Genomic DNA, 26,108 nt, shown 5'->3' with positions numbered 1-26,108 from the left:
CTTAATCAAGTCATTAGATAAAGTAGAAAATAAACTATATAAAAAACTTTTTTAAAAACCACGTTTTTCATGTGTAGCAACGGACTAAAAAGGAGAAAATAAAATACTTAAAAAAAACTTTTTAAAAAACCACGTTTTTCTTGTGGACTAAAAAGTAGAAAATAACTATTTACATACATTTGATGACAAAAAACGTGGGTCGGGCAGATGGGTCGGGAAATTTGATGGTGAACGTACCCACGTTTTTTGTCATCAAATGTATGTAAATAGTTATTTTCTACTTTTTAGTCCACAAGAAAAACGTGGTTTTTTAAAAAGTTTTTTTTAAGTATTTTATTACAGGTCGTGAACTACGTGCATTGAATTATCACGTGTCAGTGTCATCGGACTACTTTACTAATTTTACTTTACGGTCGAGACTCTCGATGAGACTAATGAACATGGGAAATAGTTATTACTTATTACTAATCGTTTATGTTAATACGTGCTGTAAGTAAAAATTTCTCATAGACCTGGCGATCCCTATTGTTAGATCAAGTTGAGTCTTGACATCGCATGTAGGGATAGTGATAAGCACTATGCCAAGACGCCATACTTTCCACAACACAAGTTAGGTGCTCATAAGAGATTTGTGGATTTAGGGACGTACTGCCATAACAAGTCCGAACTGAGATACAAACTGGAGACCTTCGGCCTAGCAGCCAAGCGCTCTAGCATTAGACCACGCCACCCATTGTTAATAGCCACTGTAGTTTTATTATTGGGAGCTGTTATCCTGCACGTGATGTAGTGTTACTTGCCAGTCAAAAACATTATTTTACCTACTAAACGTCATGTGCCTCGGTTCGCGTATTGGTTGAGAACATCGGGTTTCATTGATTGTATCCATGGCCTCAATTATAGTTATTTTAGTAATGAACAAATAAGAAACAGAGCTCTTGTGTTACTTTTTAATCATGAAGGTATATGTAATCTTTAGAAATTACGCTCATGTAATCAGTCTTTGAGACACAACGTCGTGTCTGTAAATTCACTAAAAAGAAACCCGCTTGTGACGATGTGTTTATCTTTATTCCAAATTTTCATTAAAACAATTTTGTATCATAACGTATTTTAAAAAAAAATAATACAATGCTTCTCATGTTTAAAAATCTGTTTTCTAAACTGTTGGGTATTATATAATGAATTTCAATTTATTTTTCTACAGAAAGGAACAATTAAACAATTTTCGTTCTTCAAGCAAACCTAGATTAGGTAGAGCAACATTTTCTCCATTTTACTTTTGTTTAGTTCATGTTCACTACAACAGCTACATAATAGCTCATATATTTGCTACACGTGGTCGTGAGATACTTAAACTATAACAAATTTTTATACTAAATGCCGATGTGTATATAAGGTGCTGAATAATAAATGTTTTGTCCCTGATATCCCTTGTATCAGCCTGTTTATGTATCGTATTAAAGAGTTATCGCCTAATCAATGGTCAGAATTTAGTTGCCCACCTTGATTTATTTATTTTTTAAACTATAATGCAGTTCATGGTAATACTAAAAGTGCCTGTCCGTTTAGTGTTTTGTAATTATGGTAACAACATTGTCCTTTATAATAATTGGCTTATTCTGTTACATCCCTCCTTAGGTAACTTAAACATATATTTGTTTAGAACGCTTTTGTTACATCTGACGAATGATTTTTTATGGCTCCAGATGGTGCCATTTTTTTTTTAAATTATTATTTTTGTGTGCTTGGACCAAAAGAATATATTTGAGTTACTTGAAACTTAAAAATATATATTGCATCACAACGACACATTGTTTCACATAGTTTGGTTGTCTTTTATCTGTAGAATAGTTTTACTATCTGCTATAACAGTCTCTCCACATATCTCGCTATCTTTTTTTTCAAAGCGAACTGTTCACCCCAGGTTGATATCTGAGTCACAGGAAACTAAATCTATAACAGATACCCCTCTCTAACAATTCTTCTGCGGTGTATATCAGACATGACGGAAACTTTAAAGAGCAGAGTTTGTAAGTTATTAAGATTTTAAAATTGTTCACTATTCTAATCAACAGCCTAAAACGTGTGTTTCCAGATGCTTGTCTGAATGAAATATATTTATTTAGATTTTAGATGATACCGAAAATAGTTCCAGTATTACAACAAGTAATACAACAAGTAAATAAATCATGCCTAATATTGTATTAGAAACTGGAGAATCAAAGTGGGAAAGCGAATGTGGGTTTTGTAACAATAGAGCACTATCTAAGCTTCAGTGTTTCTTCCAGACTTTTTTCTCTTGAAAGTTTCGGGGGGGGGGGGGGGGCGGTAGAATTTCTTCGGGGGGGGGGGGGGGGGGGGCGGACACTGTTAAAAGTATATATTTTCTTTATAAATTATATAAATTTCATTTCGTTCGGGGGTGGGCGGTAAAAATTTGGGGGGGGGGCTTCTAATCTGGCTTTCTAAAATTTAAAATAGCCATCAAGGGGAATGCACTGCATGATTCACCGTATGTCCTTGCTAAAGAGATTGTTTCACTTTTCTACAACACTACATCGGGTGTGAAAAAAAGGATTATGGTCACATGGTTCTTCATTTTTTTCTACAGTGTATCAGTCTGGCTGTCGAAGTGACTTGCTGTAAATCATATCTTTGAAGTAAGAAAAACAATCAAGTTGTTCCTAGACGTTGGAATAAAACATATAACCTTATGGTATACTTTAACGACAAAGCCTGGCTTTCATAACAAGAGGATGAAAGAAGGGAGTTTTCTACAAGACACCCAGAAACATAATTTAATAAATAGAGGAGATAATTTATTCTGGCGCTCATTATGCGGTAACTTTCATTAATGTTAAATGGGAGTCAGCACAGACGATTTCACTAGGAATAATCTGTATGGTGGGTCTACTACTATAGTGAATTTTAGAAGAACAAGAGGAAGTTACCTAAAAATACTTATGAAAATAATATTGTTAATTCTTGTCTCCCTTTTAACTGTCTACATTTTTCAATGAATTTGTTTATGGAATTAGTCCAGTCTGATTATTATTTGTCCTTTCTTTTTCCTTCACCAAGACGTTATCTAAATCGTCATCTTCCATGGTGTATTATGTACTGGCTGATCTACTCTAATGTCTTCAGTTAGTGTGTGTGGGGAGTGGGGCGGCTGTCGTGGTAGACATTAGATTTTCCTTAGACTTGTCAGTTGTGTGCTGCTTGCCTGGCTAATGTTTAATTTTTATGTATCTTAATAAAGGACCTTAAGTATTATCATGACCCGCATTACATCTGTTGAAACTGGCATTAGAAAATAAATCAAGGTAGATAACACAATTCTGAAGATTGATAAGGCTGTAACTCTTATAACGATATTGAGAAAGACTGATACTAATGAGAGACAAAACATTTTTTACTCAGCGAGTTTCAGTCATTCTGGCTACAACAAAAGCATTCTAGTTTTAGTTTTAAAAAAATATTTCAAAACATTTATTATCTTTAATTGTATTAGTGTAAATGTGTTTGAAATATCTTGTAATGAATATTAATAAAAAAATATGTTACAAAATATTCTTCTCTATATCTTTATTTAATGCAAAAATCTATAAAACTTGTTGATATTTTTTTTTAAAATTATATTGATTTTGCTTATAAATGTTGTGTCATGAAGTGTGAAAATTAGTCTGACAGAAGAGAACAGGAAAAATGTGTACAATAACAATCAACATAGCCAGTGATTGAAAATAAAATATCTCCAGTTTTCATGAGAACCATAAATGTGTCTGAAGCTTCTACAGATTTATTTTTTGTCAAAACATCACCAAGCCGTGACGGCACATCACCAGAATGGCGCACAACAGCAGCTCCCACAGCATTATCTCCTGTTTGTTTTATTGTAAGACTTGCTTTATACAGGCCAGCAACAGGGGCGGTAAACACCCCAGTGTTTGGATCAAAATGGTTTCCTACGTTACGTTGAACAGCTTTAAATGCAATAACTGGGCTTCCCATATACTGTTTCCCTTCCCAGCGACCTTGTGAAGCAATGAACCCCAGTTTAGAAGGTTTCACTTGTTGAACGGCTGAAAGAAATAAAATACAAAAAGTAGCTACACATTACATAAAAAGTTTTACAATGTAAACTAAATCTAATTTTTTTTTAAAAAGATGTTGGTTGTACTTAGACCATTTGTTTACATTAGTACTACGCCAAATCAAGCGACGCAGCTTTTAGACATACATATATAAGTTCAAGAAAATAATATTTTCAAGTACATTTCTAAGTAAAAATTAAGCATTACATTTGTATATTAATTATAGTTATAAGTAATCCAAACAAGACACCAAATCATACACATTATGGACCAATCAATTGTTCAGTTGGTCGAGGTCAATAAAAGGGTAGGCTCAGCCCAAAATGGAAGACTACTTTTATTTTATCACTCTCGTACTATTTACTAACATTTGTTTGACCACCGTTTTATGTGGGCTGTTAAAATACAGAGTATATAGTTGTAGACAATTATCTTGAGAAATAAAATCCTTAAACAAATAAAGATCTAAACGTATTTTTTAAATATGTTTAATAATAACATAATACATAATGAGGAAATATTCGCAGTGTATCAAGATGTTTATATGATAATAAAATTACTTTAAAGCAAAAGCTTTAAGTTACACCATTTAGACAAATTTATATTAACAACTCATAGAAACAATAAAACACATTAACATTAACATAGTGTTTTCTGGTAAACTAGAAAACAATTTCAATTAGCAATTAATGATTATATTGTATATTTAGATTGAAAAAAAAATAACCCACCAATTGCTTGAAGATCATGCGACAACCTAAAAACTTCTTTTTCTAGAGTTTCAATCTAAATAAAGAAAAACAGTTACAGAAATACATCATGTGTAATAGAGTATGAACATCAAAAAAAAGAAGAGAATCTCAATCCTTCAAACTTTTTTTAAAGTTGGCAAATTCAAGACAATAAACACAGGTGACAACAATAAGATATGGGGAAACTAAAACTTACAAACATTTTAAATATATTACTAAAAAAATTAAATTATTTTATTTTATATTGAAATTTTCTGCCACAACTTGAAACAAGTGCAATAAAAATATTAAGATAAATTAAATGAGCACTTGATTATAATTGTATGAGGTATATTATTATGCCCCCCAAGTTATATGGTGTTTGACTAAAAACATATGAGGTTAGTTTACCTTCTTTATTTTCCCTTTCCTATTCTCAGAGTTTTGATTATATGTTTCAATCATTTTGTCAATTGACATCAATCTTTGTTGTAGAAGTTTACACATCACAACATTCTAAAGGGAATAAATGTAAAAGGTTATTACTAATAGATGTGTTGACAAAAGGTTGATTTAAATACGTACAATTTTGCCAGAAATAATACAACGAATACAATCGTGATTATGTTATTTAAAATGCTAGTAAAGAGTGGTTATGTGATTTTTAATACAAGTAAAAAGTATCTATGGAAGTGTTTAACCAACACAATTTTAAATAACCAGCAGTCAGACCTAGATTTTGATGGGCAGATGGTAGAGACATATATACAATAGTACAGACATCAGTTGTGGAAAACAAAATAAACATATTTCTATACTGGAGAATATTGAACAGCAGACCAAAGCCATTAGAGGCTGAAGAGCCACACTGGTGTATGTGTAAAAACAAAATTTAGTTTAATGCTACAAATGTGTTATAACTCATAACTATGTATAGACAGTAAAAATAGAATTTCCATACAGCCACTAATAGGACTAACTGAATGCATTGATCTAAATAGTATTAAAAATGTACCTTAGACAATAATATATCAAAGGTTTTTGTTGTATCTTCTTGTATAGCAGATATCCATTGAGAATGTCTTTTAATTTCTTGTGTTACATCATCTGTTTTATCTGTGTAAACTCTCATCTCTTTATTTAGTGTGTGCAGGTTGTTTTCATATTCTTTCATATCTAGAGACAGTTTTTCTAGTCTTTTGTCTTTTTCTGGTTCTTTTGTTTTTAAACTGTCAATTTGTTGAATCAACTGTTCTATTTTATTATCTTGTTCATTAATTTGTTTTCTTAAGTCTTTTAAATTCTGTTTTTGTTTCTTAGACAACTTTTCAACTTTAATCCCCATATCACTGTATTCTGTTACAAAGTTGTCTCTCCATTGTTTTATTTCTGACATGTCATCTTCAGTCTTTTGTTTTGTGTCTTGAAGGGATGATAAGGTTGTTTCAAAATCATTTAGTCTTCTTGATGTTTCTGGATAATATTCAACTACTAAAATAAACAATATTAAACAAACAAACAAAAATTTAACACAAAATGTTGGGATACAAGAATAAACATTGTTACTTAAATATTAGTTAAACAAAATCAAACTCTATCTGTTACATAGCATTCATTAAATATTTTAAAAGCAAAAACACACATACAAAATTACTACAATTTTTTTCTTTTCTTACATTGTTATTGTAATATTGTTGATTTTGCCAAAGCTTTTTTAAAATATTCTTACATATACTGGTTGCAATTATTTAATAGATTTCTCATGTATTCTGTATGATATGCTTTAATGAGTGTAAATTTTGATTAATAAAATACCAGATATTGGAGCTTTCATGTCTTGAATGTCTGGTGTTGTCTTTTCTAGTGTCATCACTGTGGGAGGGGACAGCTTGGTGGATTCTGTCAACAAGATGTACACAGACATTACATCAGTTCATGATAAACTAATTTATGAGGTGAAGAGGTTGTTGTCAGATGGGTGCATATTAATAGGTTTTAATTCATAAAATATTTGTTATCAATCTTATTTAAGTAAAACATTATGAATCTCTTATATCAATTACAAAAAATATCATCATTTTAAAAGCTAAACTGTTTTGAATTGTTATTAAAGGTATTCTACGTTTAATAGGAAAAAACTATGACCATACCACTGAACATGTCAGTGTGTTCTAGTATTGTACTTTGTGCAGTTGTTACCATAGTGATTGCATCTCTCACTGTTTTACTAGAGCCAGTCATATTGTCTACACATTCATTGGCTCTGGTTTTTATCTGCGCAAGTAATAACACATTATTAAATGGGGACCTGTACTGTTACATCACTATGTAGTAAAAATAATGTTGGTTTAAAACTGTTGTGTTGTATGCTAAGCCTTTAACAAGTTTTAAGGATTGGAAATGGGTTTAACACATAATTGTTTAAGTTTTATTTATATTAAGACTATACAAATTAATGTGATTGAAAGTGATTTTTAAAAATATAACAATGTGACGTAAAACATGTCAATAAATGCTGGATTTGACTGTTTGAGTAAAAATATCCCATTAAAATTACACATCATTCCTAAAAAAACAATTCGTATTTACCTGCTGTACAAAATCACTGATGCTACTCTGTAGATGAAAACTTGCCTGGTCCAATAGCTCGAGCTGTGTAGTCAAATGTTTCTTTAATTGGTCTGACATCTGTGTAAATTTAATTAAAAATTAAACTCTTAGCACTGGTATATTTTTATTTCAACGCTGATAACATATTCTAGAGACCCACAGTAATTTTTCTTAATTGTAAAATGCTGTAGGCTTTAAATCTTTAAAATTTTAATATGTTTCAGTTTACAGAAATTGATTTTATAATCAGTCTGGTTTCTAACCCCCATACGTAGGCTATAGTATGTTAAAACAGCTTGTGTGGAGGCACCCACAAAAATTGTCCAAGTGAGCTATTGTTATGTATACACTATATTATTTGTTCTAAGAAACTTCCCTAGACAAAAGAAAATTTTCTAAAACATATTGCAAGCTCCAGATGTTTGAATGTTCTCAAAAATGTAAACAGAGCTAGACGGCCATACACATACTATACACATATTATGTGCAATTTAGATTTGATTTAAATGAGTAACATTTTACCTCGATAAATGTGTGATTTTCGTAAATACATACAGCGACACTCATAAAGAGCTGAATGCTGTTTTCTTAGAAAGTGCATCACGAAGTGACTGTAAAGACATTTCTAGTTCCTGTTTCGATTTCAAGTTTTACCAATTTATGCCATTTTGTTTGATGATTATGATATATGCCTGGATTAAAATACAATATTGTGTATTGTCTGTTATGTAATATCTGAATTATATTTTAGATTAATCAAAATTTACCTTAACAAACGTATTTCACTTCTACTGCTTACAAAGCCTTCTTACATCAAAACTTCGACGTTTTCTATCGTTGTTTCATTGTAATACAAGTAACAACGGGTTTTCCCTTTAAAAAAATCCTTTCGTTTCCATTTTTAGACAATCACAAACTGGTTATACAAGGAGAGGGGATTTAATTTTGAAATTATGACTACCATCAACTATAGGCCTACTTCCTTAATAATAATGAATTGTATTAATTAGTGTACCTTTTAAGTCCACATGACAGATGTATGACTATCGTGTGTGAACCCCATGACAGATGTATGACCAGAGTTTCTTCCAGGCATCTCTTCGGGGGGGCTAAGCCCCCCCGAAAATTTTTTACCGCCCCCCCGAACGAAATGAAATTTATATAAATTATATAGAAAATACATACTTTTAACAGTGTCCGCCCCCCCGAAGAAAGTCTACCGCCCCCCGCGAAAATTTCAAGTGCCCCCCCGGAAGAAACACTGTTTATGACTATCGTGTGTGACCACATGACAGATGTATGACTATCGTGAGTGGCATGACAGATGTATGACTATCGTGAGTGGCATGACAGATGTATGACTATCGTGAGTGGCATGACAGATGTATGACTATCGTGAGTGGCATGACAGATGTATGACTATCGTGAGTGACACCTGACAGATGTATGACTATCGTGTGTGACCACATGACAGATGTATGACTATCGTGTGTGACCATATGACAAATGTATGACTATCGTGAGTGACCACATGACAGATGTATGACTATCGTGTGTGACCACTTGACAGATGTATGACTATCGTGTGTGACCATATGACAAATGTATGACTATCGTGTGTGACCACATGACAGATGTATGACTATCGTGAGTGACCACATGACAGATGTATGACTAGCATCGTGAGTGACCACATGACAGATGTATGACTATCGTGAGTGACCACATGACAGATGAATGACTATCATGAGTGACCACATGACAGATGTATGATTATCGTGAGTGACCACATGACAGATGTATGATTATCGTGAGTGACCACATGACAGATGTATGACTAGCATCGTGAGTGACCACATGACAGATGTATGACTATCGTGAGTGACCACATGACAGATGAATGACTATCATGAGTGACCACATGACAGATGTATGATTATCGTGAGTGACCACATGACAGATGTATGATTATCGTGAGTGACAACATGACAGATGTATGACTATCGTGAGTGACCACATGACAGATGTATGACTATCGTGAGTGACCACATGACAGATGTATGACTATCGTATATGACCACCTGACAGATGTATGACTATCGTATATGACCACCTGACAGATGTATGACTATCGTGTGTGACTACATGACAGATGTATGACTATCGTGAGTGACCACATGACAGATGTATGACAATCGTGTGTGACGATTTGACAGATGTATGACCACTATCTGACGACTCGAAAAAGGTATGACTATTGTGTGTCATAACATGTGGTTGTGCACCCACGATGATGATGTGCATTGTGCAGATAGGGTTAACAAAACGTCAGACGAGACTGAACAGAGAAACAAACGGAGACAATGGACTAATGACGCTTTGAATAATTAGATGACAATTACAGAAGACTATAACAATGGGTTAGGTGTAGTCGCTTGGGCTGGTATTAGACATGGGGTGAGCGTCTAGAGGACAGAATGGCGACTACCAGGACGAAACACTAATTGGTCCCGACAGCAAATTAGGTTACATGGCACCTTTTGTAATCAGGTGTGTTGAGGAATAAACTCTATCAAATCAGTTGAGTCTGGACGATAGAACTGTGAATGCGGGGACCAAGGTACAGTTAGGGAATATTAGATTAGTGACGTCATTTAAAGAGAACATTAAACTGCGGCAACACTAAGAGAAAACAGATACTGTGTTTTGACTTGTATTTGAAAGTGTTGTACAAATAATGTTTTATTACGTACACCATCAATAAATAGTGTGTAATAAAGCCTTTTCTTTAAGTCTTCATTAATTGCACGGAAATTACATTGATCCCGTACTCTTCACATATAGTTGAAGATCATTAGCGTTTGCGCTCATTTGTGCAGTAGAGTTAAAACAGAAAGAAAAACCGTAATACATAGGCGGAGCATATAAACGTCATTTACTCCGTGCCGAGTTCATAAGGAATTATATTGGTAAATTTGGTGCTGTGGAGTACGCAATGGTTAATACGTGTTTATCAAAATGGTTTTCTGTCCAATGATCTGATTTTAAATTACCAAGCTTTATCGAACTCTGACTTCACCCAGCTATAATAAGTAGCTGACTTAAGTTAGGAAAACGAAGACGGCTGAGCAGTTTTCTGACGACACTACCTATTTGTATGCTGAGGCTATTAAAACAGATGGACTCTACAAACATTTCTTTATAGTTATTTTAAAAATATTTCTTTATCTATTTAAATTAATCAAACTTTAATGAGAAAAATCTAGAAGGAATCACACCCTAATACTAGTTAATTTATTTCTAATCAATTAGAACATCCACTTTAACTTAGCTGGTTTTAACTTGCTGGTTTTCTCGTTGTTGAAAAAGCAAGAAAAAAATTACGACATAATTCATTGATTTTCGTTACGGGCACTTTTTCTTTGTAGTTTTTCCCTGTTTGAATGGGAGACAATCTAATTATTTTTTATTACATTGGTTTTATTTTGATCATTAAGAAAGTCTAACTATTTTTTCATTATATTGGTTTTATTTTTATTGTGATTATATGTCAAGATTATTGTGTGGAGGGAAATTTTTTTAAGTTAAAATATCTTTTTGTTAAATATATTTTAATGCACATATTCGATTATTTGGGCCCTATTGGTTATGAGAGGGCTTAAAAAAAGAAATGCCAAATGTATTGCTTTTCAAAGTGTTGGGTAGTTACCAAAACTGACAAAATATTTTAGTTTTTCCGATTAATGGCCGACCAACTTTTAGTGTAAATAACTGAATTGAAAATATCAAATAGTGCCTGTCAACGCAGCAGAGAAGCCTTTAGAGGAAAGCAAACCTGCTGAAGATACTGCATCTGCTGATTCAGATGATGATGACACTCCACCAGAACTGGAAGAACATGATGCAGCAACAGAGGCAGGTTGCAACTGCAGCAGGCCTATCAGAGGAGTTAGTATCCAAGGCCAAGCAGAGTCGTAGTGAGAAGAAAGCAATAAAAGCCATGTCTAAACGTGATCTTAAGCCTGTACCTACTGTGACGAGGGTAACTATCAGAAAGGCAAAAAATATTTTATTTGTGATAAGTCGGCCAGATGTTACAAAAGTCCTGCATCTGTTACATACATAGTATTTGATGAGGCTTCTTTCTTCTTCTTCTTAGTTCTTAATTATTAGTGTTGAAGGGGATCGAGATTTATCTGCTAGTGGGGTTGAACTCGAGACTTTGTTCGAATTTATCAACCATGAGCTTTTTGCCGACTCGCCCACGCCTCCAACACAATTAAGCGTTACGTGTCAACTGGTTATGCGCCATTGAGGCCATTGACTCCGATTTCAGCCTGCTTTTCTTTTTGGATTTGCTTCCATAGCCTTTGTCCAACCAAAAACAAACTACAAGGCAGCAGTTGTTTAATTTTGGAGTTGCCTCTCCTAGAAGAGTGGCTGTCCCCAGCTAACGAGCCTCATCTGCCCGAGGGTTGGTGAGGCTAAGATAGAGGATCTGAACCAACAGGCCCAGGTGGCAGCAGCTAACAAGTTCAAGACATAACTCTGGAGCACCGGGTGAACAGCTGTGTAATCTTTATGGTGAAGTAATACAAAGGTTATCCAATATTTGCAAACGTATTACAGTAAGGAATTTAAAATTAGGATGTTCCAATATCTTGTTTAATAATAACATTGTAAACAAATTATAACAATAATTATACTTTGTATTAAAAAAAAATAACCCTACGTTTAAATTTAGTCTATGAGTATTTCTAAAAACAACTGTAAAACTTATTGTTCAAACACATAGAAAGTAAATATGTCGCAAAGTAAAATATTGACAAACTTTCTTTTTCAAAACAATGAAGCTCAAGTTGCTAAACTTTTAAATATTACATATAAAAGTTCTAAAAAAACCACGAGACCATTACAGTTCTAAAGATAATTATAAAACATAAATAACTAGCTAGTTACTTTGTTCAAAACGGTCCAAGTATTACTCGCTTTGAAAGAAACATGAAAAATGTGTACATATACAGTCAACACTATAGGTGTTTAAGTATAACACATCTCCACTCTTCATTCTAACATTAAATCGTCCTGATGATTTAGCATACTGACTATTTGTATGCACATCACCGACAGTACTAAATTTGTGCTTCAGCAAAGCTCCTACTGAGCGAAATCCTTCCTGTTGAATTGTAAATTTTGCTACATAAAGGCCATCAACAGGGGCGGTAAACTCTCCAGTAGCTGGATTGAAATTGTTTCCCATGTCACGTTCCACGGATTCGAATGTAATTACTTTGTAATTCAAGTTGTCTACCGCGTCACAGCGACCGTTTGAAGCAATAAATCCAGGCATTGGTTGTTTCACTTGTTGATTGGCTACTGAAAATAAAAACAATAGACTTAATTCTGCCTATTAACATATTTAAACACATTATATTGAATTTAATAAATGCAAACAGATTTGTTTCATTTATGAAGTCTGAAGAATCAAATTGTCATTAAACTCTATAAAGCAATGATTTTAAGTCACATCGTTTTACTGTTGTGCAGCGAAGTTACTTTATTTTTAAACATTGCACTCTGGCGGTTTCGGCTAGGTTCTGCTTCAGCCAGTTATAGCCATTTCTAAATTCAAATGACAACTGAAATATGTAGAATATATGTATTTTTAAAAGGAGCAATGTATAACGCTACGTTTAAACCAGTAATACGTAGGCCAAGACTTAGACGTGATATTACGTGAGTGTAACATACACTTCGATATCGCAGTTCGATACACTCATATGATGGAGTTTTTAATATCACAAGCATCGTTGTTACATCAGTATACATAAAGCCCTTTTTACCTACATTTTCTCCAGCGAACAATAACACCGTGTAATGCAATTAAAATATTTAAATAAAAATTAACTGAATTATATAATGTAATATTGAATAGCTTTACACCTATATAAGAACAATTGTAAAGCTAACAATTTAAGTAATTAATTAACACAACAAATCAAAGAAATATAAGAAAGTATAACATACCACGGCGGAAATAAAAAAAGGGCCACTCCGCAAAAAAATCGTTGGGCAATATATTATATATATATATGGGCCCCTGGAGAAACTGAATATAACACTGCAGGCACACAATACACTATACACAATCCATTGTAAAAAAAACTAAATAAAATAAATGTGATACACAATAATAAAAATATCTTGTTTTAACTCTAAAAAATTTAATAAATAGACATTCAGTCTACAAAATAAACAAAAGTTGGGCAGTATTTACCCACGTCTTGGACATTATACACCCTACCCCTCTTGGTGCGATCACTGGACCCTAACTCATTTACCTTCTGTCAATTAACATGCAGCGTAATTACACCAAATTAGAATTTAATATTATTCCTTAAACAATTGCTTATTTACACATATATAGCTTCCTATCTAGCATCCTTTCCTGAACAAAAACGTATCCTTAAACAACGAATCCCTATTTATACCATTGTACTCATACTCACTCAATCTAACCCTAACAATAAAAATCACACTCATACATACACACACTCACTCACTCACACATACAAATACACACACTTACTCACACTCATACATACACACAATCACTTAGACTCATATTCAAACTCAAACACGGTCATAATTAATAACTGATTTTGTTTAATCAATTAATAAATAATAGTAACATTTTTTACACAAATTAATCTACATGTTGAAACACTAACTATTCATTTACGCAGCGAACAAAACTTCAGAAAATACTTAATTTGTTAACAAATATTAATAGTAAATATTTTAGAAAAATTACCTACCAATTTTCTGAAAATCCTGTCTCAACTTAAAAAAGTCGATTTGAAGAGCATCAATCTAAGTAAATATTATAAGTTACTTAATCAGATATTTTTTTTCTATGTAAGAGTAAATTAAACTTTGCGTAGAAGGCTCTGAATTGAAAAGATTCTACTGCATTTCTGACGTTTTACTTATTACTTCATTTTTATATTATTAGCATAAACTAAGTATTAAAGAATTTTTAGCTTTACATGATGATAAATAATATAGTATGCTGTGTGATGAGGTTTATCAATTAATTAAATTAAAATATACATTTAGCTAAAATCCAATAGTAGGCTTAAACAATTTAGAGCTAAAAATTAACATAAACATGGCAATCTCACCATGTACAAATTTACAATCTCTATTTAGGAATAAGTAAACATTCACAAAAACAAAATAATAATTTTGGTTCTTACCATTTTCATCGTATCTCCTCTAGCCTCTGAGTTCTGATTATATACTTCAATCAATTTGTCTATAGGCACTAACCTTTGTTGTAAAATTTTACATATCACAACATACTAAATAGAAGAATTTCAAATGTCAATACTTAATAAGTGACTTAGCACATAGTATATGTATTTATGTTATATATGTATATATATATATATATATATATATATATATATATATATATATATATATATATATATATATATATATATAATATTAAATTATAATAGTAGTATAAAATTAAGCCAACGAAAATTAAAGAAGTAAAATAATTGAAGACAGAGCTAAGCTTAACGTAAGAGCACAGTCTAAGTGTTCTAAAAAGGGAACAATGTCTCAATTTATACAATAATACTTTTCCTTTGTTGCAATTATTTAAAAATTACTACCTATATTTTAATAATTTAAAAAAAAAAGACCTGTACCTTTGACAATAATTCTTCTAATGTGTTTTGTAATTGTCTGTTGTTTTGCAATCCATCTTTCTCTTTAGCAGATATTAAATCAGAATGTTTTTGAATTTCTTGTGTTACATGATCTGTTTTCTCTGTGTAAACTCTCATCTCTTTATTTAGTGTGTGCAGGTTGTTTTCATATTCTATCATATCTAGAGACAGTTTCTCCATTGTTTTGTCTGTGTCTGATTCTTTTGTTTTCAAACTGTTAATTTGTTGATTTAGCTCTTTTATTTTGTTGTCTTGCTCAATTATTTGTTCCCCTTGGGTTTTAAAATTATCTTTTAGATTCTTCGATAATTCTTCCATATTTATCCAAAAGGTACTTTGTTCTGCTACAAATTTATCTCTCCATTGTTTTATTTCTGATATGTCATCTTCAGTCTTTTGTTTTGTGTCTCGTAGAGAATTTAAAGTTATTTCAATATCCTGCAGTCTTCTTATTGTTTCAGAATTACATACACCTGTTAGATTTATGTAAAATGGGGTAACAGAAGTATGAATGACCAAACATACAATAATTAAATTAACATTCTGCTAAACAATCTACTAATTGTATAAACCATTTTTGGACACAAAGAAGAAAAACAGTAGGTTTCTAAGAGTTTATAATTACATACATTAATGTATTTACATTTTAACTATTTTGATCATTTGTATAATTAGAACCAACATATTTGGATATTAAATACGTATAGTTTCAAACTTTTATCTTAAACCCTTAGGGTAATGCAAACATTTGATTAGAGGAAAATTTGGTTCCATATATTTAGTCTTTTAAAATTAAATTATCAACTTATGATTTCAAACTTTTACCTTCTTCTGGTGTTGTCTTTTCTCTCATAACAACCATTGGAAGATTCAACTTGGTGAATTCTATCAAATAGTTATATGCATAAACTATTTTAGTTTTTATAACATTAAAACAACATTAAATCATAAGCTGTTAAGGTTTTCTGATGTAGGCCTATTCACACTTGTATATTTGTAAATGTAAAGTAACTCTATGAGAATATTTCACATACACTTCAACTTTTTAAGTATCAAATACTGCTAATTTTGTTTTATTTTCTTTCACGCTTTGCTTTTGAAGTGCAATTTACAAAAGCAAAAAAAAAAAAAACGTTGAATAGGTGTCAACAAAGCATTAATAAACCCCCATCTATCAATGATAAAATGTTGACCCTACCAGCCAACACATCTGCTTGTTCTAGTAATGTGCTTTGTGCTGCTGCTACCATAGTGATCGCATCTTTCATTGTCAGATTTGTCTCAGACGTCTTGTCTACACATTCCATTGCTGTTGCTTTGATCTACATCGTCAAAATATTCGAAGTGGCTTCAATAGATTGACCAATAACAGCAGTTAAGTTAAATATATCACATTAGACACGCATGATTTGAAACAAACATGGAGTATCTACCTGCTGTATAAAATCACTGATGCTATTCTGTAGATGAGAACTTGACTCGTCCAATAGCTCGAGCTGGGTAGTTATATGTTTTTTTAGGTGGTCAGACATCTGTTTGAATACATTAAATGAATATTAATTTACGTTGACACATATCACCTTCTTAATTGTAAAAGGAACTTGACCCTTCCAATCTTTAGATTTAAATTATTTTTCACAATTTTAATTACATGCAATTTTTAACATATCCAAATATTCAGTGTGCATTTTTACTCAGTTATTGCAAGCGTTACATTATCGTGCGACTTAAGACGACTTTACATTGATGTATCGTTTGTCATCCTCCCTACCTAGCAGCTTAACAAAAACTGGCAAAAACATGACGTTTAAAATTGATGTTGTAATAAATCTAGTTCTTGATTTCGCGAATGTTGTACATTTTATTTCTGTTGCCATGGACCTAGTTCTTGTATTCGTGATTATTGAAATGTTCACTTATATGTAGTTATTTGTTATCACGAACATACTTTGCTGGGTGTGTGGGGGATATTGGGACAGTAAGGTCACACAGAGTAGAACATTGTCCTCAGAAGAAGTAGTGGTCTAGTGGTAGGACGCTCCTCTCCTAGAAAGTCACAGGTTCAAAACTAATCTGCTCCACATATTGAAATCATCGTGTGTTTAAAATGGTAGGAACCAAAAAGCAAAGGTATGGAAACCGACTTATTGGTTTAAGGTTACTACAATTCAATAAAAAATAAAGCATTGCCCGTTTTCATCAATGCACCCTCTCACTAAATCAACGTGTAATTTCCACTAACAACACGAATACAAATGTTCACATTCGTGCCATTGAAAGTAGTTTTCTAAATTGCGTTGGCCTGTTCTATAAATAAAGTCCAGGGTTGGTTGCTAGATGCATGTGAGAATATCCAGACGGATCAACCTTCATTACAATTAACATATATGGTGGGGTTTCTCATTAATCATCAATTTACAACAATGACCAATGTCTCTTGCACTACAGGATTGTTTTAGATAATACGGACGCTATGATAGTAATGTCGTATTATGTATAAACATGTATGAATCTAAAACGTAGAAGTTCCGTAAAATACAAACAGATTTAAATCCCAGAACGTGTTAGTTCTATGACCCTTTCGTGTATCACACAAAGACAGTGTCGCTATTGTATCAATAAGACACATCTGATGTCTCTAGTGGTGGTGCCTTTCTATAAGCGATACGCTCGTCACAATTACACAATTCATATTGCGTACACATCTGAAGCGCACACTTAACCTTGTGTATACATCACAATCTCACATTGTACATGTTGTACACGTTGTACACATCACAATCTCACGTTGTGCACATCACACAATCATTGTGTACACATTAAGAGCTTTTAGGTTGTTTTTAACACGTTTTTCTTAACTCAGCTTCGCGTTTGTTTGTTTGGATGTTTGTTGTTAAAATTGACATCGAAAATTAGCCCACTTCTGATTGCTCTATAGACCTGAAATTTGGCATGCATGCTACTTTCGCCTAACAATTTCAGATGCAATCATAAAAACTAGCAATTAGTGACCGTAATTAGCTTAATTTAATTACGCCCCAAGGACCATAAAATTGAGGACATGATTTCTAAAGATACCGACAAGACTGGAGGCCTATTGACCCAGTTACTTCGGCCACAATCGTTGTGAGTGCGCTGGCCGTGATCGTGTGTAGCAACGGACTAAAAAGGAGAAAATAAAATACTTAAAAAAAACTTTTTAAAAAACCACGTTTTTCTTGTGGACTAAAAAGTAGAAAATAAAATTTTCTTTTGTGCTTCCTCGAGCTGTGCAGGTTCTTGTGATGACTGACAAAAAACGTGGGTCGGGCAGATGGGTCGGGAAATTTGATGGTGAACGTACCCACGTTTTTTGTCAGTCATCACAAGAACCTGCACAGCTCGAGGAAGCACAAAAGAAAATTTTATTTTCTACTTTTTAGTCCACAAGAAAAACGTGGTTTTTTAAAAAGTTTTTTTTAAGTATTTTATTTTTATTTAGTGCACATAGCAATTTAATACCTTACATAGTGAATACATCACAAGTTCATATTTAAATTGTGTTCACATCACCTTTTAATTAAAAAGTAAATAAAGTCATAAAGTAATGTTTCAAGCCTTTTATTAAATACAAATTTGAACTAACTATCTGTAAGGTGCAGATAAACACGTCGGTAATAGCTGTCAGAGTTTCTTCTTTACACCCCTCCCCCACCCTAAAGTAAGTCTACCCCCCCCCCCCCCCCCCCCGAAAATATCTAGTGTCCCCCACCCCCGGAGAAAAACGTCTGAAAGTAACACTAGTATCTTTTAACTAAATAATTCTACTTGCAATATTCAACTTACGTTGATAAAGCTTTCAATAGAATACATAAAAAAACATTGTTTTATGATTAAACTACAATCTCAAGTATACGCCCACTTTAGGTTTAATCAGAGTTATTAGCCCTAATATTGGACTTCTCCGATATGACATTGTTATTTATATTTGTATATTCAATGTAAAAAAACTACGATAGTAATAATAAGCGGTAATTTGAAATATGCGGTAAAAAAAGAAAAATATAAAAATGCATCACTATTTAAATAACTAAAAAAATCTAAAAATTTTCGGGTGGCGGACTTAAATTTCCTGGGGCGGAAAGTATATATTTTACATATAAATTCCATTTCGCTCGAGGAGGGGGCGGTAGACTTTCTATGGGGGGAGTGGGGGGGGGGGGGGGCTCCGCCCCGAAGAGATGCCTGGAAGAAAGTCCCCATCTGTGTTAGCCAACCCAACGCTACCAAGTTCACTGATTCCAGTACAAGCTATAGGAGCATCCACATATACCTTTCTCTAGTAGTCTACACATTATAGGACCATTAGGTGAGATTAATATATTTTTCTATAATACAAACTGTAGGAGCATTAACATATTTTTGTATCAATTGTCACGCTTGGGTATCTGTCCGCATTTTATCTTTCACCAGTCACTTTATTCACGTAAGTGCCCCTTCGCCGATAATGCCTGAAAGAAACAATTTTCATCACTAAAGATTTGTTTCGTGAGTTATAGTAAAATGATACATTATTTTAGAATAATCGGATTTTCCCCATATTATTTTTTCAGCTTACTGATCATAGATCTGAAAAGTAAATAGGACTCTCAATCGTATGTATAAGTTGTCTAAATGTCTAAAACATTTCTAAATGTTCTCCTGATTTGAATTTGACAATAATAAGATCTACGGTGTTAATATAATTTTAATGCTGTTTTGTTTTGTTATTATTATATTTATATTAGTATTATTAACATATACTGAATTTACTATATTATTTACTATTTAGCCTTCAAACTTTCAGTTTTAACCTAGATTTTTAGATCTAGTATAGACTATATATATGGAATAGCCACCAATTTCAAAATTTATAGACTAAAATGTTAGGGTTCGGGTCTACCTTACCACTGACTCAGGGGCCGAACTACAGTGCCGCCAGACACCGCAATTCGGGGTGGGGGGGGGGGGGGGAGGGGGCGGGCCAGAGTTGAGGCCCTCAGCCGACCATAATCAATTTTTTTTTTTATAGTTAATTTTTTTTTCATGTAAAAAAACAAACAGATTTACTACATTAGTGATGTTCTACAGTAGCTAACACACGCTGTTTCGTAAAGGAAAAAAATATATTCGCTACATGAGTTGTAGTGTGAAAGATAGGCAAACGTTCAAACCACTTCCATTACTTATTTCCCTTTTTTAAATAGTCAAATAGTGTGCTCTTAATTGGGAAACTTTTTTTTTTTTGCATTGAACTAATTAAAAAGTGATTACTTCTTATAATTAGCATTTAAAAAAACATAATAAAGAATGACAAAGTATATAAAGGAAATGTATTAAAAACTAATAATATAAAAACAAAAAAAAACATAAAAATAAACATAAAAATAAACATAATTCGAGAAACCATTACACATACAAAGCTTTCATGCTACATTTTCTTTTGACTGATTAGTAGTCTAGGAAGCATTACCATAACAAAGTCAGACAGTGAAACAGAGAATTAAAAATAGAATTTTTTTCAAATTTCGAACAAGCCCGTATTGAGTGTATTTAGTTTATATATATATATATATATATATATATATATATATATATATATATATATATATATATATATATATATATATATATATATATATATATATATATATATATGTATATATATATATATATATATATATATATATATATGTATACATATATATATATATATATATATATATATATATATATATGTATATATATATATATATATATATATATATATATATGTATATATATATATATATATATATATATATGTATATATATACATGTATACATGTATACATATATATACATGTATATATATATATATATATATATATATATATATAGATATATATATATATAGGGGCCCACATTTTTTTTTTTGCGGGGTGGACCTTTTTTCTAGTTCCGCCACTGCACTGACTTAATTGATAAAAATTAAATCCCTAAATTGTACATGATTTTATAGGTCTATGCTGATATATTGGATAATAATAGGGGCATTCACTACAGTATTATTGCTAACTGCGAGTTTACATTTATTAGTTATTTTAGTAGCATCAGTAGCAATTGGTGAGCTGGGTCATAGATCTAATTGTTGGTAAAAATAATATGTTTAACATTCAAATGATTTACCCTAGCACTGATAATATTTCATAAATGGTGTACATATAAAATTATCCTTTCATTAATTTGCAATTTATGTATGCTAATTGTAACTTTAAGTAAATTATTAGGCTTATATTTTAAGAGTTCAAATGTAATTTTACAACATACTAAAAGTAAGAATAAATTTACCAGAATTTATAAAAAAAAAATAAACATTTTCAAATCTTACCTAAATAAACTCTACACAGATGTCTGACCACCTAAAGAAATATTTAACTACCCAGCTCGAGCTATTGGACGAGTCAAGTTTTCATCTACAGAGTAGCATCAGTCATTTTGTACAGCAAGTAATTTGGCTAGACATATTCAAATTTTGTTTTTGTTAGGAATGTTGTCTTTTTAATTAGTTGTATTTTAAAGAAAATAAAGTATCATCACAGTATATGCCTACAAGTTATACCTATGGCAATTCACAAGTCTCAATGTATTTTTTAATTATTTAAAATACTGAATACAATCAATCTTTAAATTATTTAGTATTAAACAAGTTCTGATGAAATAATAGATGGCCTTATCTGTATTTTGTTCTTATAATAGTATAACTAGATAACCACTTTAAATATAATATTTCCTGTTGTGCAGATTAAAACAAGAGTAATAGAATGTATACACAATACTTCTGACACCAACATTACATTGAAAGACGCAGTTGTGGTTGTAGCAACAGCACAGAGTACAATACTAGAATACACAGACAATTTCACGGGTATGATCATTTTATTTTGTTTTTTTATTACACTTGTATTTGCTTATTTAAATTTGTTTAACTGTTTAGCTTATAAAGCTATTATTTTCGTAACATTTACCAAATTATAATTTCTTTTACTTTTGTATACTACTTCACTTCACACTGACTATTGTGAACTTCTTTTGTAGCAAATTATCAATTTTAAACTGCTGTCACTATGTGTACAAATAGTGACACTATTGCCAATGCTTTAGTTAGTTTAATTCAATGTTAACTGATGTGCATCATGTTTGTATCTTCTTAACAGAATCCACAAAGATGACAGGATATAAGATAACACCCAAAAGTAAAAGTTTAAAATCAACAGTAGAAAATATTTTAACAGACTCTACACCTGGTATATTTGTTTTTTTATTAAAATTGTGCATAACTTTGTGTAAATCCTAATGACAAATTGTATTGCAATGTGCATTAATACATTTGTAACTTAATAGTTGTGTACCCTAATTTAAACTTGTTTGTATGTAGTCTACACAATTAAAACAATACCCAATGAAGACAAATATACATTATAAAGATTTTAATACAAACTGAATGCTTGATAATGATCACAATGATGCTAAACATTTGATTTTATCATTAATTGTTATCATATTTCTCAGCTCAATTTTACATTATATCTAAAGTTTCAATTCATGCAGAAAAAATAAGAAGACTTGAAGATATAGAAACAGCATTAACTTCTCTACAAGACACAAAACAAAAGACTAAAGATGACATCTCAGAATTAAAACAATGGAGAGACAACTTTGTAACAGAACAAAGTGAAATGGCGGTGAAAATTAGCAATGTGTCTAAGAAACAAAAACAGAATTTAAAAAACTTAAAAAAACAACAACATGAACAAGACAACAAAATAGAAGAGATGAACAAAGTAATTGAAAAATTAGAAGAAAAAGAATCAACAACAAACAAAGCACTAGAGGAACTGTCTCTAGTTTTGAAAGACCATGAAAAAAACTTATACAAAATAAACAAAGAGATCCAGAATCACACAGACAAAATAGATCATTTAACCCAAGAAATTAAAATACATTCTGATTTGATAACTACAACACAAGAAAAATTACTGTCTAAGGTGATATTGTAGATTATTTATGTTAATCACATGAGAACTATTTTTCTAGTAATTACAAAGTAATTTGATTGTGTTAGATACCTGAAAAAATTCAATTATAAAATGTGTTCAATTGTGTGAAATGATAACAGTAAATCTACTCAATAGCATGGTGTTGTTTGTCAACTTCTACAACAGAGATTGTCGCCTATTGACAAAATGATTCAAGCAAATAACAGAAACTTAGAGACTACCAAGGAAAAATTGAATAAGGTGAAATTACACAATATTTAAGTATTTATTTATTTTTAAACATTTCACATACACATTTAAGCATTATAAAATAGACACAATGTAAATTCATTATATTAAGCCTTAAGGTAAACATTAGAAAACAGCTCAAATGATGACAGTTTTAAGTTCATAAACAACAAATTGTAACATTTAAAAGAATTATTGCTGTTATACAAGTTATTCAAAGTACGATATTGAAGGTATTAAAGGCTAAAGTGTAAAAAAAAAAGTATTCTAACCAATATGTAAAATTTATTAGTAACTTGTTTTTATTTAAAATCATTTAGTTCATGAGAATCAGATGAACTCTGATTCTCATGATGCCGGACTTTCCATGTAAAAGTTGAAGTGTCCCCTTATATATTTTATGTGTATTTGTATTTTGTGATAAATTCTGCATACACAAAGCTGAATTGATAGTGTTCTACTTTATTATTTGGAATGGTTTTATTAGGGACTTCATTACATATATCATAACTTAGTTTTTTATTTTTAGATTGAAACTCTGGAAAAAGATGTTTTAAAGTTGTCACAGGATTTTCAGGTATTTGGTAGGTAATTTTTATATAGTAGCAAATGTTTAATGACATAAATTTGGTGCAAAACAAAAGGTAAACTTAGATTAAAATATGATCTTGTGTTTAAGTAAACTTAGATTATGTTGTCTCTGTAGTTATGTTTTAGTCAAGTGTCATTTAATGTCTTTACATTTATTTAATTCTTTTAGCATGTTTTAAAATTTCTTTAGATACTTGTGATAAAATAAATTGTCATATTTTAAAAATGTTATTCCTTGCAGCGAATCAACAAGTGAAACATCCAGCACCAGGGTTTTTTGCTTCACAAGGTCGCTGGGACGGGAAAAGATATGACAACGTTATTACATTCATGGCTGTAGAACGTAACGTAGGAAACCATTTTGAACCAAACACTGGAGAGTTTACCGCCCCTGTTGATGGCCTGTATAAAGCAAGTCTTACAATAAAACGAACGGGATATCGTGCTGTACAAGCTGGTGTTTATCACAAATCTGGTGGTGTGTTGTCACGGCCCGGGAATGTTTGGACACAAGATAAATCTGTAGAAGCTTCAAGGACGTTTGAGGTTAAGATGAAAACTGGAGATGTTTTATTTTCAGCCACTGACTTTACGGATTTGGAATGTTCACATTTTTCTTGTTCCTTTCTTGACGTCTAATATTCATACATCATAACATTTACAGAAAAAAAACATTGTTTTAAGGAGTAATAAACAGTGTAACAAATATTTTTTTGCGGCCAATGTTAGGTTATTTCTTCGTCTTTATTTAGCAAGTCTTTATTTAAACTTGATTCAACTTTGGTAACATTTTATTTAAAAATAATCACATTGTTTTCGACTAGAATGTATAATGTATTAATGAATGACATGCTCTGATAAATTAAAAATAGATGTATTATGGTTTGTGGTTGTGTATACTCACATCATTTCGCTTACATATTAAAAAGATTATAAGATACGTTTTATTTAATTTTTTAAAATAAGGTAAAAATTATATGAATCAGAATTATTTTAATGTAAAGCTCAAAAGTTTTTTTAATGTATATTTCTTTCTATACTCACACAACATTTCGTTTATGAAAATGTTTTGGTTTTTTTGAGTGGTCGAATGGGATAGAGCAGGAGAGCTAATCAAAAAGTCTTGAGTGCGGAACATTGGGCAGATGAGGCCCGTTAGCTAGGGAAAACAACATGTCTGATTTCAGCCTGCTTTTCTTTTTAGATTAGCTGTCTTGTCAAACCAAGAACGAACTGCAAGGCAGCAGTTTTTTGATTTTGAAAGAGTTGTCCCCACATAGCGACCCTCATTCCCCGAAGGTTCGAACTCGAGAGTAGGCCTATTCGGTTTAGCAATCATAAGCTTTACCGACCCCTTAAAAGCAAACAACTTTAATGCTAAGAAAAAGCTGTCCAAGTGATATATATTGCATGTAGCATAACTGTCATAGCTTGGATAGGCAAAACCAGAAACATGGTGACCAGTGGTAGCCGATCAAAGATAAGTTCAGGGTAACGGGACTAGAGACGTAAGAAAGGTGAAGGCCTGTTTGAATTCAAGACGAGGAGTATCTAGTCTGTCGAAAGAAAAATTCTGTAGTTGTGTTAGTCGGTCAAGAAAATTAGTGCAAGCTATAAGTCTAGAAAGTCAGCCACACCAAAGTCGTCATATATAGCAAAATTGATAATTGACGTGACATATGGGGAATAGAAGTAACATTGTAGACAGGCAGTGATAGAAATAAGTGGAGTGAGATTGAAGCCTCAAAATATTAAGAGCAATTTTCTTCTGTGCTAAAAAATAAAACGTATGGAAATAAACGTATCAGATAGATCAGTAAATTTTGAGTGTAGTATTAAGAAACATACGCACTCATGTTTAATACAATCACACCCTCTCCACTCACATACCCTCGATAAAATACTAAAGTAATTATTTCCCCGTTACAAGTTTTAAAACCAGCAAGGGAGGCTACACATTAGTTTGCCTAAGTAAACTGAATGCTTTAATTTTACTAACAGTGGACATATGTTCCATTATCGTGTTATACGGATACATTTACAAATTAA

At 31.8% G+C, this 26,108-nt stretch overlaps 3 protein-coding genes across 3 annotated transcripts; 1 reads left to right on the top strand and 2 right to left on the bottom strand.

Moving 5' to 3' along the window:
* Positions 1-3,684: 3,684 nt before the first annotated feature.
* On the bottom strand, positions 3,685-6,755 carry LOC131957622 (uncharacterized). Its single transcript, XM_059322355.1, has 7 exons — positions 6,647-6,755; positions 6,157-6,322; positions 5,847-6,060; positions 5,613-5,699; positions 5,243-5,347; positions 4,832-4,886; positions 3,685-4,088 (listed from the first exon to the last, which is right to left on the bottom strand). Exons 1-7 carry the CDS (start codon positions 6,753-6,755, stop codon positions 3,685-3,687), a joined length of 1,140 nt encoding a protein of 379 aa, XP_059178338.1.
* Positions 6,756-12,309: 5,554 nt separating this feature from the next.
* Positions 12,310-16,490, bottom strand: LOC131957621 (putative leucine-rich repeat-containing protein DDB_G0290503). Its single transcript, XM_059322354.1, has 6 exons — positions 16,382-16,490; positions 16,009-16,068; positions 15,163-15,656; positions 14,701-14,805; positions 14,260-14,314; positions 12,310-12,817 (listed from the first exon to the last, which is right to left on the bottom strand). Exons 1-6 carry the CDS (start codon positions 16,488-16,490, stop codon positions 12,423-12,425), a joined length of 1,218 nt encoding a protein of 405 aa, XP_059178337.1. The 3' UTR covers positions 12,310-12,422.
* Positions 16,491-19,735: 3,245 nt separating this feature from the next.
* LOC131957620 (uncharacterized) lies at positions 19,736-24,698 on the top strand. The gene is made up of 8 exons (XM_059322353.1): positions 19,736-19,817; positions 21,591-21,689; positions 21,985-22,108; positions 22,398-22,487; positions 22,753-23,228; positions 23,376-23,480; positions 23,998-24,052; positions 24,301-24,698. The coding sequence occupies exons 2-8, from the start codon at positions 21,591-21,593 to the stop codon at positions 24,696-24,698; spliced, it is 1,347 nt and encodes a 448-aa protein (XP_059178336.1). The 5' UTR covers positions 19,736-19,817.
* The last annotated feature ends 1,410 nt before the right edge of the window (positions 24,699-26,108 follow it).

Source organism: Physella acuta, unplaced genomic scaffold (genome assembly GCF_028476545.2).
Source record: "Physella acuta isolate Inbredline_101_S28 unplaced genomic scaffold, ASM2847654v3 ptg001250l, whole genome shotgun sequence".
In the NCBI taxonomy this organism is placed as follows: domain Eukaryota; kingdom Metazoa; phylum Mollusca; class Gastropoda; family Physidae; genus Physella; species Physella acuta.
Note: the sequence above shows the minus strand (reverse complement) of the source record. Positions and strands in the feature narration are given on the sequence as shown.

What these genes read in the sequence shown, in the direction of transcription:
- LOC131957622 (XM_059322355.1), bottom strand. Translation starts at nt 6,755, where the DNA reads ATGTCTGTGTACATCTTGTTGACAGAATCCACCAAGCTGTCCCCTCCC. An exon ending in CATGAAAGCTCCAATATCTG is followed by an intron (nt 6,323 to 6,646) that starts GTATTTTATTAA and finishes TGTTTATTTTAG; the next exon opens with TAGTTGAATATTATCCAGAA. An exon ending in TTTTGTTTTCCACAACTGAT is followed by an intron (nt 5,348 to 5,612) that starts GTCTGTACTATT and finishes TATTCCCTTTAG; the next exon opens with AATGTTGTGATGTGTAAACT.
- LOC131957621 (XM_059322354.1), bottom strand. Translation starts at nt 16,490, where the DNA reads ATGGAATGTGTAGACAAGACGTCTGAGACAAATCTGACAATGAAAGAT. An exon ending in ACAAGCAGATGTGTTGGCTG is followed by an intron (nt 16,069 to 16,381) that starts GTAGGGTCAACA and finishes ACTATTTGATAG; the next exon opens with AATTCACCAAGTTGAATCTT. An exon ending in GAGGAGATACGATGAAAATG is followed by an intron (nt 14,315 to 14,700) that starts GTAAGAACCAAA and finishes ATATTTACTTAG; the next exon opens with ATTGATGCTCTTCAAATCGA.
- LOC131957620 (XM_059322353.1), top strand. Translation starts at nt 21,591, where the DNA reads ATGTCTGACCACCTAAAGAAATATTTAACTACCCAGCTCGAGCTATTG. An exon ending in TTTAACAGACTCTACACCTG is followed by an intron (nt 22,488 to 22,752) that starts GTATATTTGTTT and finishes CATATTTCTCAG; the next exon opens with CTCAATTTTACATTATATCT. An exon ending in ACAGGATTTTCAGGTATTTG is followed by an intron (nt 24,053 to 24,300) that starts GTAGGTAATTTT and finishes TATTCCTTGCAG; the next exon opens with CGAATCAACAAGTGAAACAT.